The sequence below is a fragment of the Camelina sativa genome, chromosome 12 (assembly GCF_030686135.1).
Source record: "Camelina sativa cultivar CO46 ecotype springtype chromosome 12, ASM3068613v1".
NCBI classification, from domain to species: Eukaryota; Viridiplantae; Streptophyta; class Magnoliopsida; order Brassicales; family Brassicaceae; genus Camelina; species Camelina sativa.
The window spans coordinates 8,073,785-8,088,493 of record NC_141891.1 but is presented as its reverse complement, the minus strand read 5'-3'; the positions used below and the strand labels follow the sequence as shown (position 1 = coordinate 8,088,493).

Sequence of the window (14,709 nt, the reverse complement as noted above, 5' to 3'; positions counted from 1 at the left end):
CCTCTCAAATCCTCCAGAATCCCTAAAACTTATTAAAATCCAAATCCACAAACTGTTTTGAACAACAGTGGATTTTAAAGTAGATTTTTAAATCATCAGTTCAATAACAATGGATTTCAAAAGACTTTTTAAAATACTTATTGAATAACATATGATTTGTAACTTTTACACAAATCACTTAAAATGTCAAGTTGAAATTGTATACGTATATATGATAAACGTAATTCCTAACTATTTTTCTAATGTGCATGCATTAAGAGATTGATAACACATGACAAGGATTAACTAGCTAGGCATGGTGGCCAATCTGCAGCGAGTATAATTTAATGTCAAAAAACGAATTTCACATGAAATCATTTTGATCATCCTATTAAGCAAACAAGTCTAGTACATAGTACATACAACCCTTTGTTCATCCTATTTTGAGTATTTTTCTTTACCCATGATACTATACATTTTTGTTATTATTATTTCACATCGTCAGTTTTCGGAAAAGAAACAAATTCAACTTTCTGAAAACAAAGGTTATACCATCATACCAAGGGGGACTTATCGGAAATTGTAAGAGCAAATCAAAATCATGTGATGTACATTCCAACCTTATTTGTTTTATTTCGAATCCCGACGCACCTCTTTAGTTTCTTGTACGACGCAATTACAACACTAGAAAAGAAATAACAGAAAGACACGTACATGCACATATAAGAAAAACATGCAAGCATTGTATGACATATTCTTTGCTAGGAGACTGCAAACGTTGCCGTATTCCAAATAAACAATTTTATAAGCAAAATCTCCTATATATTAATAGAGAAGCATTCTCACCAAAAAGCTGAGGTGTCGCGCTCACAGAGATTCTGTACCTGTTTAATAAATGCGCTTACTTCTTATTATTATTTACATAAATATGTCATTGAAATATATGAAGCAATGTTTTTTTTCTATTAATTTTTAAAAATGAAAAATTTAATCAACTACTAGAATACGAAAATATATTTAATTTTCACTTTCATAACCTATTTAATTATTAAAAGTAAATTACATTTCACAAAAAATTATAAACCATTTATTTAATTTTTGAAATGCTAAAGTTATTCTTCTATTTTGAAAAAGTCTGATGACTATTCAACTATATTTAAAAAAATTAATTGAATAAATTATCACAATAATCATAAAAGTAAATTACATACCACAAACAATTTAAACTTATTCACATATTTAACTTTTTGAAATGCAAAACTTATTCTCCCGCTAAAAAAATCTGTTAACTATTCATGCATATTAAAAATTAATTATCACAATATAATCTTAAAAATAAATAACATTTCACAAACAATTTAAAATCTATGCCTACCAAAAAAAAAAACAATTTAAAATCTATTCACCAGTTTAAATTTTTGAAAAACAAATACTTTGTCTCCTATTTAAAAATTCTAATGACTATTTAAATATATGTGACTCAACAATCTTAACATGATATCCATGTTATTGGATTTTTTGAAAACCATAGAAAATCATTTTACCCTATAAGTTTTCACTAGAACTACAATTTTTGATTATTTATCACTTTTTATACATTTTTTCATTGCATTTTTACATTAAGATTAATTTAAATTAAATAGATTAGTCTACAAAATATTATTTTACCTATTTACTGGCATAGTGACATAGATAACAATGTGAAACATAAAATATGTGAATTTGATTTTAGAAACACAAAAGACATCAAAACTTTCTCCATCACTACGAATTTTTTTTCACTTTTAAATATTTCACGAGTGAAATATATTTTTACACAAGATAAACGTAAACTTGAATAAACGAAAAATAAACTTTATTTAGAGATTTTGTTTTACACAAACAAATCTTAAATCTTAAATAATAATATTATTCATAATATTTTATTTGAATCAATTTATCCCGCAGTATATGCGGGTTGGTACCTAGTTTCCATTATTTTTTAATGTATGGTCATATCGGACTATTGGAGTGGTCTGTTCGATAACTATGCTTATGATTAATGAGCCCTGGATGGCCATATATATGGTCTGTTCGATCACTATGCTTATGGTTAATGAGGTAATCCTTGAGCACCACTCCAGGAGTCCAGGTGTTTATAAAACATTCAATAAATATAGAAAGATTGCTTTATCTTAGAGCATGATAGTTGACGGTAATAGTGGTTAGGAGCTTGCTTAGTTATTGAGTTGAATATTCCATAACCATTTATCTTAGAACAAAAGCTTATTGACTCCGTGATTTTTCTCCTTCCTAGTGGCCTCCCTTTTTAATCTCTTAGACTAGTTCTGCCAACTTTCAGAGTAGGTTTACCAATTTTGGAGTAGGTTTAGCAAGATGCAAGAGTGGACCCAAACCAGTGTTCACGAAACGCAATGTTTATTCACTAAACCATCAACCACTTTGAGTGACGTTTTGCAATGTTTGGCAACTTTGTATTTGTGCTTTTCTTGCAATGCCATTAAGATCATCAGCAATACTGAACGACTCATTTGAACATCATTAACATTGTTCCTATTTGAAAACCAACGTCGCCTACGAGATTCATAAACACCAAAGCTAGCTAGATCAGTAACTCAATTTCCAACTTTTCTTTCCTTTTTATTCAATCAAACAAGTCTTTTACATTTAAATACAATTTAACAGTTTTAAAAATGGCTTTATTCTTGTTTTTTCTCAAACATTAAGAAACTTTTTAAATACAAATCGCCCAAAAAAAACAAGAAAAACAATTATATGTATATATAAATCTTCGAAGATAACAAAATCTTGTTTAGCAGACAACAGTAGCTGCTCCGGAAGACACAGGACTTGCAACATCAAGCATCATGGGATTCCATTTCATCACCACTTTATCACCGCATCTTCCATCTGATGAAACTCCTGCAAATTGCATCTGATTTGCTTCAACAGAAGACGGATTTGGTACCTCCAATCTCAACTTCTTCTTCTCAGCTAGCCTCCGCCTCTCTGCTCTTGACCCAATTACCTGTCCCAAAACTGACGCAGCAATCGTAAATACCATCGCTGTCTTAGGCATCAACACTGACTTTCTCAGTATTCCAATGAATGGAACCGCTGCGTGAAGAGCTACAAACCAAGATGCGGAATATTTTTCAGTGTGCTCTCTCCAAACCCCTAAAGGCACATTTAGCGCCATGCCTAGCATCCCGATCACTAGTACTTTGGCTGGTAAAGGTTGTGGGCGGAGGTTCTTGGCAAAAGGTGTTTTTGATATCGCTGCTCGAGCTGTGACTATTGCTTGAGGACATTTGAATTTCATTCCGGGAGGAGGTTGCAGGATCTTTGCAACAAGCGGTGCCACACCACTAACAGCTCGATATGATTTTGCAATTGGGCAGTTTCCTGTTTTCAGCCATTCGTCACCCATAGCTTCGTGGTCTCCTCCCTGAAAGAGAAACAACAAGTAAGCACAGTGCTCTTAAGAGAAAGACAAAAGATATCTCATAAGCCAACACATTGCCGTTCTAAAAAAGCTTAAGAAGATACATGTTGAGCAAGAAAATGTATGAAAATCTTTACCTTATTTTTGGATGAGTCAGACTTCTTCTTTTGATTTTTAAACAAGTCAGAAAATGCATCAAACCCAAAAGGCCCTCCAGGTCCAAAGGATGAGAGACTAATTGTTGCAGCCTTGGCAGCAAGTGGATGGAAAACAGGGACAGGCTTCTCTGCTTCATCAGATCGAGCGGTGCCAGAGAGAGGGACAACTCCATCTTGGCCATGGAAAAGCCTAAATGCGGTATCAAAATTGGGACCATCTTCAAATATTGGTCCTTTCCCTGCTCCTCTAGCCTAAAGGAAGGATATACACATAAAACCAATACAAACATGTGATGAGAATTGGATGCGGTGCAAGAAATGTCAGATAAAGAGTTTGTGAACAAACCAGAAAGTTGACTTACAGGCATGGGAAAAGGCAAGGAAGAGGAGAAGGAGAGATTAGTGGGCTCATTGATGTTCCTCAAGAATGGACATCTGAGAATATCAAACTGAGAAGCCATGGGATTTTCTCCAGTACAATGATCCATTCTTGTTGAGGTGAAAACAGGACAAGAATCTAAAACAAACAAACAAAGGAATCATAAATAAGAAATCGAGATCAAAGCTAAGTAGCGAAAGAGAGAGGCAGAGGATGCTAGTGGGTTCTTCTACAAATGGGCCAGACAGTAATAGAGTATCGGATGCAATTTATATGGAGGAGAACTAGCTAAGATGCTCAAACAACATCCTCCTCCAAGCTTTGATATATCTCAATCGAAAAGAAATCACATTTGAGTCAATCTAAGAACAACTGAATTAAACCCAACAAAATTTAAGAGGAATTGGAACAAACCCAAAACCCAAAAACGAAAGCAATCGTGTGGAGGAGACTCATCAAAAAAGACTCGGGGGATTTCTAATTCCAAAATCAGTAGAGCAATGGAGTCTAATAAGAAGAGCACTAGTGATCGATCACAAAAGAGAGCTTAACGAGTCTCTGTCTCTAAAAAACGACTAAAGCTAAATCAGATCTAAGCATATATACACAAAAATCAATGCGAAGAAATCACAAACACAAGTTCTGGGCAAAAAAGGGTTACAGAGAGAGAGAGAGAGAGAGAGAGAGAGAACTTACGGATAAGAGAGGAGGAGGAGGGGATGATTGAAAAGAGAAATGAGATGAATCGATGAGAAGGCGTGTGTGAGCAACGATACACACAATTCAATTCCCTTTTGGAGAGATATGAAAAGAAAAAAAAGGGTGGATGAGAGTGGTTAGGTGGTAACGTGGAGAAGATGGCGTTTTGATTTTTAAGACTTATTATTATTTAGGTAGCTAGCTGGTGAGAGAATGAATACTACTTCTTTGTATGTAACCTGTTTCTTGCTTCTTATTCGTGCTCACCACGCGCTCATTCTCAGCACCACTACTTTGACAAATTGCACCCTTATTAATGCAATTTTTAAATTTTTAATGCATTTTTTTTTTTTAAATAATGCAATATACATGCCTTCTTTGAATAATAAATAAATAAATTCTAAAATTTTCCAAACTTTTATTTTGTCAAACATTTTACTTTTCTACAAAAAAAAATTAGGCCACCGATTTCTCTCTCTCATTCCGTCGTGTTTCCATCTTTGACCCAACAAAAAAGATTCCGCTTTTTCATTGATATGAAAAATTGTCAAAATAGTTGACTTTTGGTCTAAACTCTAAAGAAGACAACTGTTTTAACATAATAAAATAGCATATTGTTTAATTTACGGAAGAACGGGTAACATTTTTAGTCGAATCACTGTTTACGTAAACGTTACATGTAATGTATTTAAAAAAAGCTGGTTTTACAAGATCAAAAAGTTTTCAATATAGTAATCTTTTAACACATATGCACATACACTATAGTGCAATCATCTTTTGAAAATGTGAAAACTGAATAATTATTTTTGTTCTCTTGACTTTCTGAATAAATTCAATAAGACATTTGTTCATAGTTTCTGAAGGAAGCTAGGCAACGTGGTGGAAGTGGAACATATAGTCAAGGCATTATTGCTTATACGCCTTAGCTAATTCCTTCAGTGAAGGAACGAGACTTGTACCTAAGGAACAGTATATGGTGGTGTCTTTGTTAATGAACTGAGAGTTGAATGCATGCATGCAAGATATCCCCTAAACTCGCCCAAGAGATTCTCATAAACTCTTCCTACACTACTAGGACTGTTTGTACAAACTTGCACTTCTGCAGACCCCCAAAATATTGATTTGGCCAAATGTTAAATGTTGTTTAATATGTAACGACAGCATCTCCGATGAAAAGTTGTACTGTCTTTCTCTATTTTTGTTTTGAGAAAAGTTGTTCTCCAAAGGATTATCCACAGCGACTAGCTAGCTTTTTGTTGTGCGGTTTATACGTTTCTACACAATCCTGTGAAAAGTGAAATTCAAAAAAATTAATTAAGGATATTGAACATGGTTTTGAATATTAGATAATGAAACAAAAACAAAGAGCGCATAAACATACATTTCACATAAACATCATAAAAAAGAAAAACCAAAATTCAATCCTCAAAACACAAATATGACACACTAGCTTAGCTCTCCACAATTTTCATTAATTTGTTAGCCATCATGCTAGCATTGTGGGTAGAATTGCTTCTTTGTCTTTAGAAGTTCTCTTTGTGGAAGGAGAATCTTGTACTTGTCTTGTGTGTGAATTCCAAAGCTAGATGCCTTAATTCCTTTGTCAATACCGGTGCTCCACAATAGAACACTCCTGCACGTTATATATCCATTCTCAGTTTATATCCTTTTCTTTGTAGTCATTAATTAAATTACAACAACCAAACCATACGCTTACTAGTTCATTTGATCAGGGAGAAGGAGAGCTTACCAACATTAGCGCCAGGGTGGTCCATAGCTATCTGTTTGTAGACGTTCTTCCAATTAGGTCTGGCGAAATGGGACATGACCCTTGTTCCAGCAACAATGTCTAAACCATTCTTGGCATAATTCAGAGACTGGAGCATCCGTATGAGAGCGGAACGAACGTCTCCTTCTTCGTAAACACTAGTGCAATGATTGTGTAGTTCTATGACTTTGCTTGTGTCCCGTTCCGCGATTTCGTTCATGATGTTTTTGAACCAGTCAAATGTGCCCTCCTCCTTTGTTACCCAGTAGAAGTAAGCTCTTCGCGTTTTGAAAGTTTCTTTCTTAACTTGTGGCACTTGTTGCGATCCCTTCTCCATTTGGCTGAGCTGTTCTTTGGTCTCCGTGTTGTTGATAATGTCCTTGATAATGCTGATCATCGGGGTGGCTCCAATGCCAAGGCCGATCAGCAGAACCACCTCGTACTTCTTGTAGTCTTGAGCTGGTGCGCCGTACGGACCATCAAGCATGATTTTGGGGTAACTGTGGAAGAAGGGGTCATTGCCATTTCAAAATTAACAACGTTAGATATTTTCTTAGGTATACACACACATGTCTTTTATGGTGAGTTATATATACTAGATGTAAAGTGTATACGTAATAAATTTATAGACTAGTCTTACAATATAATAAATATATGAAGAAAAAGAGAATATACTTACCGGGGACTATTTGCACCATGCAATGTATCTCCGACCGGAGATGGCTTAGACACCTGAGACATACACACAAAACTATCTTTCCCCGACTCCAAGACTGATAAATGTATATAAGTTTGAGAGATTTAAAAAGTGTATATATAGGACCTCAGAGAAGACTCCTTGGATAGCCTCTGTCCAATCTCCTAGTGATTTTATATGAACGCTCAGAAAGTCCTCTTGTGGTGTAGAAGTTATTGAAAATGGATGCCTGTAGAGATATGTATAAATTAATAAAATCCACATCCAAATATACTGAAATGGGTTTAGAGTTGTTGACTCATAATTAAGAGTGTTCTTTATTGCGTACCACTCAAACGGTGAGACTGCTGGACAGTTTACAAACATGTATTGACCGCTCATGTATTTGAAGTTTTTAGGCTTTGACATTTGCAAAGTCAATACTTTTCCAGGATAAGCGGCTACCTTAAGAACTTTGACTGTCCTGATGCTGGACCTGAATGCTCGTATCAATCTCTCGCATGCATAGAGAGCTACTGGTACTGCCAAGTACATCCACGTCTATAAACAAAACCCCCAAGTTAGTAACGTTTTTTCAACGATTTTGGAAATGTTGAACACTGAAGTACTCACCGTTTTCTTGTACCATTCCTTACTGAGATACAAGTAGTATCCGTGAAGGACAAGGAGAGTGTAGACTATAACGAATAAATGGTGAGTGTACCAGAAGGCATTGAAGCTCGCAATTTTTTTAAGTGGCCCTGGAAGCTTTTTTTCTAGCTTCCCCCGTCTAAACCAAGGCAGAGCCAGTGTAAAAGCAATAGCCATCAAGAGAACCATTACGAGTCCTGTTATTCCTTCTGTTGACTTCACATAATGCAAGTATCTCTTCGGTTGCTCCTCCCCGAAGAACTTTCCGAGAGGCATGTATTCTTGGGGAGTTGCCGCGATTAGCCGTGGAAAATCGCAAGCCAAATGGGCCACGGCGTGTATGACTACTCCTACCGTAATTCCCACCGCTATAACCTGTTTGTTTAGGCGTCAAGTTACTACTATATAAATGATAAAAAGTTGTATTTTATATGTATCTAGGTTAGCAGTATTTCGAAGAATGTATAAACTATGTTTTTTGGTCACATCCTCAGAGCGATATGGCGATTCCTCAACCACTACACTAGCATAAATATTTAAAATAACAAGAAATTTGTGTGGTTTTACCTTGTGAAAATTGATGTTGTCATCAAAAGGGACAAAAACACCAAACCTAGTCTTATTTCTAAGCCACGTGATAGTATTTCTGCATACAGGTAACAAAATCAAGGCCATGTTTAGCTTCAGCGTCTCTGCTGCACCTTTGGCCAAGCACACACAATGCCCCAACACCTCATACACTGCTCGATTCTTGTACTGGATATACTTGTACGCAAATAGGATAGCCATAATGGTGAGCCATAGAGCTATCACCCAAATTCTTTGCCAGCCATCCAGTACGAAAAATCTAAGTCGACGATACCATCTCCTCAACGGATTAGGGTCACGCGTAGGCTTGAGACTCTCACTTAACATGTCGCTCAGTTCCTTTTTGTCTTCACTAATTGTGCTTACAGATTGTGTTTCCGCTTGTAGAAGCAATCTCTTAAGACTGTCCACCTGTTTTAATGTCACCACAAAGTTAATTACATATAGAAACTACATATATTGGAAACACAAATATTGGTTTTCAGATCATGACCATCATGAGAATTTACCATGATGTACCCCATATGATCAGGGTCAAGCTCTTCCATGATCATAGCTGCATATTCATCAGTCTTTTTCTGGATAGATGACAGATGGTTGGCAGACGAACTAAGGTTGATGATCTGTTAAACACAAAAAAAAAAATACAGAACAGAGGATCAACAAATTTAATCTCACCCTTCAAGCATTTCTCAAAGACAAATATCAAGATGTTGAATTTTTTGTATGCGTTTGGGTTCATTTACAAGTTTTTAGCATATTTACTTGTGTTTGAAATTTACACAAAATAATCAGATTTTCAATGTTTGAGAAAAAATCAAGACCTCATAATTATATTAGTCTTAGAAAATGTTACCTCCCTAACTTCGTCTTCCGTCAGTCTACCATTGGCGTCTTTATCCATCCTGCAATTTCACAAACCCTTTGGCTCAAACTTTACATTCATCACCATAACTTGTAGAGAAACCAGATAAATGAAACAAAAAGAACAAAAATGATTATAATGATTAGAAAATTACATGTCAAAAAATGTCATAAGCCTGGAATCAAAGTTTTGGTCACTTATTTGTTCCCAAAATTCCTTCAAGTGGTCCATATCAATCACATCCCCTGTCACACCCTGTCTTCTAGATAATGCATCGAACAATACCAAAGCAAAGTCCTTTGAGTTCATCCCTGCAATATGTTAATATCTCTATTTAGATCCAAATCCTTTCCAAACTTAAATATAATTCAGACCCTAGTGATAAATATTTTTACCTATGCATTCACCAAATTTTGACCGAAGTAGCAATCCACCAGTGGTGGCCGTGATCTTAAGAAACCGTTTCTCCACGGCACTCCATCCAGCGTCACCGTCGGTCTTACTGATGAATTTGAGCCCTTTCAAGGCCCGACCAGCCGTTGACTTTGAACGGTCCAATCCAGTTGGCTTACTCTCTCCAAAGACAGATGATTTCAAGCGTTTGAGCTTGTTAGTAAGTTTCACCCGACCGTTTCGTTTCTCCGTCGTCAGCTCCGTATCTTCCTTCACGCTCGATTCTTCATCCGCCGCCGTGTTTCTAAGGTTTTCCATCGCCAGGTTTCCGTTGGTCAACGGCGATGATCCGTTCAACGGAACTACATCGCTGCTCTTCTCAGCCTCTGTGTCTGAGTGATGATGATAGTCCGGTAATTCAAAGCTCACTCTCTGCATTGTTTTAACGCGAAACCAAACGAGAGCAGAAAAAAAAAACGATGATTAAACGGAACAATTTGTTTCTTGCATCTCAAGTCAATGCTCTGTAAGTAAAAGGAGGGACGATTTAGAAACAAAATTTTAAGTGTATTCTCCTTAAAAAAAAGTCTTCTCTTTAGATCTCTGAAACTCTTTGTGTTTGTAAGATGATTTAGACGACCAAAAATATTCGCGTAGTCATTTTTTATATTATAAGAGGCGACGGCGACGCTCGTCAGACAATCAACAGAACAGACGCACATAATATATTCCAACTTAATGTAAACAAATTGAGACAAACGTGAAACGTGTATAGACTTACTTAGGCCCACGATTTTGTATTTGAATTTTTGTTAACTTTTCATTGGTTGATTCATTGAACACCGAATACCAAATTTCATCAACGTTTTTTTACAAAAAAAATCTTACAACATGACTGTCAATTTTAATAAACATATCCCTCGTTAATCATTCATCTATCAAAATCAAAAGCTCTAATTCCAAAAACACCAACGTCAAAGTATAAATTAAAAACACCAACGTCCAACTAATTCTCGAAAGGGGTTTCTACTTTCCCTGATCTTGAAATATTTAATTTGTTTCCATAATCCATACCAGGTTTACCATTAACACTTTCGTTTTAGTTCAAGTCTTCCACCGTAATCATTGATATCAATATCATTATTTTCTTTAAAGTCAGAAATTAGATCACCTAATACGACTATACCAAATCTATATTTTAGACCTCTGTTACTATATGACTATATCAATGCTTTTGAACATGTGAAACTCAAGTTAATATTCTAATATTTTTCCATGACCTGACTCCAATAGTGCGACGTGAAATCAGCATATCATGTAAGTTGACGTAAGAGGTTACAGTTAGTACAAAAGCAGAACATTTGCTTTCTAGTCCAAACGGTGTCGTTGGTAAGTTGGGCCGTGTGATAGAACGAGCGAAGCCCACCAAGGTCCAACCCAACAAAGTCCAACAGTGTAATCTTCCAACGGCTAAATCGCAAAGAGATCAGAAGAAGATCGCCATTGAAGACTGTACGGTTAAAGCTAAAGCTGTCAACAAGCTAAGCGACAAAGGAGACATTAAGACATCAAACAGATTTGCAGCCCTTGATTCATCTTGTGTACAGAGATGATGACATATGTCTGCATCAACTAGGGTTTATGTCCGATGTATAAGTATGACAAACCCATCTTTGTAAAACCTCAAGGAGTTGAAATAAAACAAAACTTCAATATTTCTACTTTACTTTCATGGTATCAGAGCACAGTCTTTCTGAGACCGTGGTAAACAGATCTATGGCTTCTTACATAGTTCCTTCCCTTAACATCTCAAACTGTGTAACCATCACTCTCAATGGACAAAACTACTCTCTCTGGAAGAATCAGTTCGAGACGTTTTTAACGGGTCAAGGTCTAATAGGCTTCGTCAACGGTTCTGTTCTTGTGCCCTCACCTACTGTCAGCGTTCCTGGAATCAACGGTACTACAACAGAGAGACCGAATCCAGAGTTTCAGCAAGAGCAGCAGAACTGGCTAAGAACAGATGCCGTTGTCAAGTCGTGGCTTCTTGGTTCCTTTGCTGAGGACATACTCAGTGTTGTTCAGAACTGCTCAACGTCCTATGAGGTATGGATTACTCTGGCAAATCACTTTAATAGGGTTTCCTCCTCTAGGCTATTCGAACTTCAGAGAAAGTTGCAGACTTTTCAAAAGAAAGAAAAGACTATGACGGTTTATCTTAGGGAACTTAAGAGTGTTTGTGACCAGTTAGCTGCTGTTGGTAGTCCGGTTCCAGAGAAAATGAAAATATTTGCAGCTATGAATGGATTAGGACGAGAGTATGAGCCGATTAAAACCACTATTGAGAATGCTCTTGACTCTGCTTCTTGTCCTACTTTGAATTATGTAATCCCGAAGCTTACTGGCTATGATGACAGGCTTCAGGCTTATTTGGTTGAGAATACAGTGTCACCACATGTTGCCTTTGCAGTGTCTCAATCCAATGAATCCTATCACTCTCAGCAACAGTACAATGGTAGAGGCAGGGGAAACAACAGACGTGGTGGCCGTAACACATACTCAACAAAGGGACGAGGCTTTCATCAGCAAGTCTCACATCCATCAAACTCTCAGAATGTGACGTGTCAGATCTGCGGCAAGAATGGTCACCCTGCGCTTCGTTGCTGGCATAGGTTCAATAACAGCCACCAATGTGAAGATGTTCCTGTTGCATTGGCTGCAATGCGGATTACTGACGTTACTGATCAACATGGTCATGAGTGGCTTCCAGACTTGGGTTCTTCGGCTCACGTCACAAACAGTCCACAAGTCCTCAATCACTCACAACCCTACACTGGTTCAGACTCTGTGATGGTTGGTGATGGAACGTTTCTCCTCATTACTCACACAGGCTCCGCATGTATTGCATCCTCTTCAGGTAATTTGCCTTTAAAAGATGTTCTTGTATGCCCTGACATTGCTAAATCATTGTTGTCTGTGTCTAAGCTTACTAGAGACTATCCATGCTCCTTTGAATTTGATGATGAGGGTGTTCGTATAAATGATAAGGCAACACGGAAGCTACTGGTAATGGGAAATCTGCATAAGGATCACTACAGCTTGGGGGAACCGAAAATGCAAGCCTTCTACTCTGCACAACAACATCTTGCAAGTGATGAAGTGTGGCATAGAAGACTTGGTCATCCTAACAGTCAAGTCCTCCAACAGTTAGCCAAGAACAAGTGCATTTCTTTCAATAAAATCACTAAGACAGTGTGTGAAGCTTGTCAACTAGGAAAAAGTTCAAGACTTCCTTTTATCTCATCTTCTTTTTCTGCTTCTAGAGTTCTTGAGAGAGTCCACTATGATCTGTGGGGACCCTCTCCAATAAACTCTGTCCAAGGATTTCGTTATTATGTAGTCTTTGTTGACAATTATTCTCGGTTCAGTTGGTTATATCCGATCAAAATGAAATCAGACTTCTTTCAAATCTTCGTTATGTTTCAAAAGCTGGTTGAGAATCAGTTTAATTGCAAGATTAAGTGCTTTCAGTGTGATGGTGGAGGCGAATTCATAAGTAAACAGTTTCTGCAACACCTGCAAGACAGCGATATACAACAACTTCTCTCATGCCCTCATACACCTCAGCAAAACGGTTTAGCAGAGAGGAAGCATAGACACATCACCGAACTAGGTCTTGCTATGATGTTTCAAAGTAAAGTTCCAACTAAGTACTGGGTAGAGGCATTCTTTACAGCAAATTTTCTCATCAACTTGCTTCCTGCAGCTCAACTCAAGGATGGAGAGACTCCTTTTTCAAAAGCCTTTGGTCAAACCCCTAACTACTCTGCTTTGCGATCCTTTGGTTGTGCCTGCTTCCCAACATTACGTGATTATGCTCATAACAAGTTGGATCCCAAATCTTTACAATGTGTGTTTCTTGGATATAATGAAAAATACAAAGGATATCGTTGCCTCTATCCTCCTACAGGTCGAGTATACATCAGTCGACATGTAGTTTTTGATGAGGCTGCTTTCCCTTTCTCGACTATCTATAGCCATTTTCATCAAAGAGACAGCACACCTCTATCATCTGCTTGGTATAAAAGTTTTGCTGCCTCAACCTGCACGTCTGATTCAGTACAAGTTTCCCAGCCTGTAACGATTTCAGAACAAGTTACACAGCCTTTGCAAGTAGCTTCAGACAACATTGTCTCTGTAATGGAGGAGTGTACTGAGCGTACGACGGGCTTAGACCCTGTTTCTATTGGCGACAGCGCTCCTACATTACAAGAGCCTTCTCAATCAAATAATGCATCACAGGATGTGTCATCAAATACATTGGCTCACCTATCTACAGCACCCACTCTTCAAACCTCAGATGAACCCGTCCCTGTAACTAATCAACATCCTATGGTGACCAGAGGAAAGAGTGGTATTAGAAAACCCAATCCAAGATATGCGTTGCTTACTCACAAAGTCTCTCAACCAGAACCTAAAACAGTCACAGCTGCTTTAAAGCATCCTGGCTGGACTAATGCCATGGGAGAGGAAATAGGGAACTGCAAAGAAGCCAATACTTGGTCCTTAGTTCCCCCTGAACCAAATATGCATGTTCTGGGAAATAAATGGGTTTTTCGAACCAAATACAATGCTGATGGAACCTTGGACAAGCTACGGGCACGCTTAGTAGCTAAAGGATTCGACCAAGAGGAAGGAATAGACTATCTAGAAACATATAGCCCTGTGGTTAGAACTCCAACACTGAGGATGGTACTTCACACAGCTACAGTTAAGCGATGGGAGTTAAAACAAATGGATGTCAAAAACGCTTTTTTACATGGGGATCTAAAGGAAACAGTCTACATGAGACAACCTGCTGGATTTGTTGATCCAGAAAAACCAGACTATGTTTGTCTCCTTCATAAATTTTTATATGGCTTGAAACAGTCTCCAAGAGCCTGGTTTGACAAGTTTAGTGAATTCTTACTTGAATTTGGTTTTGTCTGTAGTCACCATGATCCTTCCTTGTTCACATACGAGCACAATGGTAACACAATCCTTCTGCTTCTGTATGTGGACGATATGGTTATAACTGGCAATGATTCAACCACACTCACTCATCTGCT

At 37.3% G+C, this 14,709-nt stretch overlaps 2 protein-coding genes across 2 annotated transcripts; both read right to left on the bottom strand.

The window, feature by feature from the left end:
- Positions 1 to 2,598: 2,598 nt before the first annotated feature.
- LOC104730933 (uncharacterized) lies at positions 2,599 to 4,945 on the bottom strand. Its single transcript, XM_010450180.2, has 4 exons — positions 4,658 to 4,945; positions 3,945 to 4,099; positions 3,562 to 3,834; positions 2,599 to 3,427 (listed from the first exon to the last, which is right to left on the bottom strand). The coding sequence occupies exons 2-4, from the start codon at positions 4,068 to 4,070 to the stop codon at positions 2,792 to 2,794; spliced, it is 1,035 nt and encodes a 344-aa protein (XP_010448482.1). The 5' UTR covers positions 4,071 to 4,099; positions 4,658 to 4,945; the 3' UTR covers positions 2,599 to 2,791.
- Positions 4,946 to 5,948: 1,003 nt separating this feature from the next.
- On the bottom strand, positions 5,949 to 10,313 carry LOC104730932 (putative respiratory burst oxidase homolog protein G). The gene is made up of 11 exons (XM_010450178.3): positions 9,604 to 10,313; positions 9,363 to 9,519; positions 9,200 to 9,248; positions 8,853 to 8,966; positions 8,323 to 8,754; positions 7,738 to 8,130; positions 7,454 to 7,665; positions 7,252 to 7,354; positions 7,108 to 7,160; positions 6,411 to 6,928; positions 5,949 to 6,293 (listed from the first exon to the last, which is right to left on the bottom strand). The coding sequence occupies exons 1-11, from the start codon at positions 10,037 to 10,039 to the stop codon at positions 6,184 to 6,186; spliced, it is 2,577 nt and encodes an 858-aa protein (XP_010448480.2). The 5' UTR covers positions 10,040 to 10,313; the 3' UTR covers positions 5,949 to 6,183.
- Positions 10,314 to 14,709: the final 4,396 nt, after the last annotated feature.

Bases quoted from the DNA above. Each gene is read 5' to 3' on its own strand.
- LOC104730933 (XM_010450180.2), bottom strand. From the start codon at position 4,070: ATGGATCATTGTACTGGAGAAAATCCCATGGCTTCTCAGTTTGATATT. The intron at 3,835-3,944 runs GTAAGTCAACTT...TCCTTCCTTTAG, and splicing joins CCTTGCCTTTTCCCATGCCT to GCTAGAGGAGCAGGGAAAGG. The intron at 3,428-3,561 runs GTAAAGATTTTC...TTTCTCTTTCAG, and splicing joins CTGACTCATCCAAAAATAAG to GGAGGAGACCACGAAGCTAT.
- LOC104730932 (XM_010450178.3), bottom strand. From the start codon at position 10,039: ATGCAGAGAGTGAGCTTTGAATTACCGGACTATCATCATCACTCAGAC. The intron at 9,249-9,362 runs GTAATTTTCTAA...GTGAAATTGCAG, and splicing joins CTTATGACATTTTTTGACAT to GATGGATAAAGACGCCAATG. The intron at 8,131-8,322 runs GTAAAACCACAC...CTAAACAAACAG, and splicing joins ACAACATCAATTTTCACAAG to GTTATAGCGGTGGGAATTAC.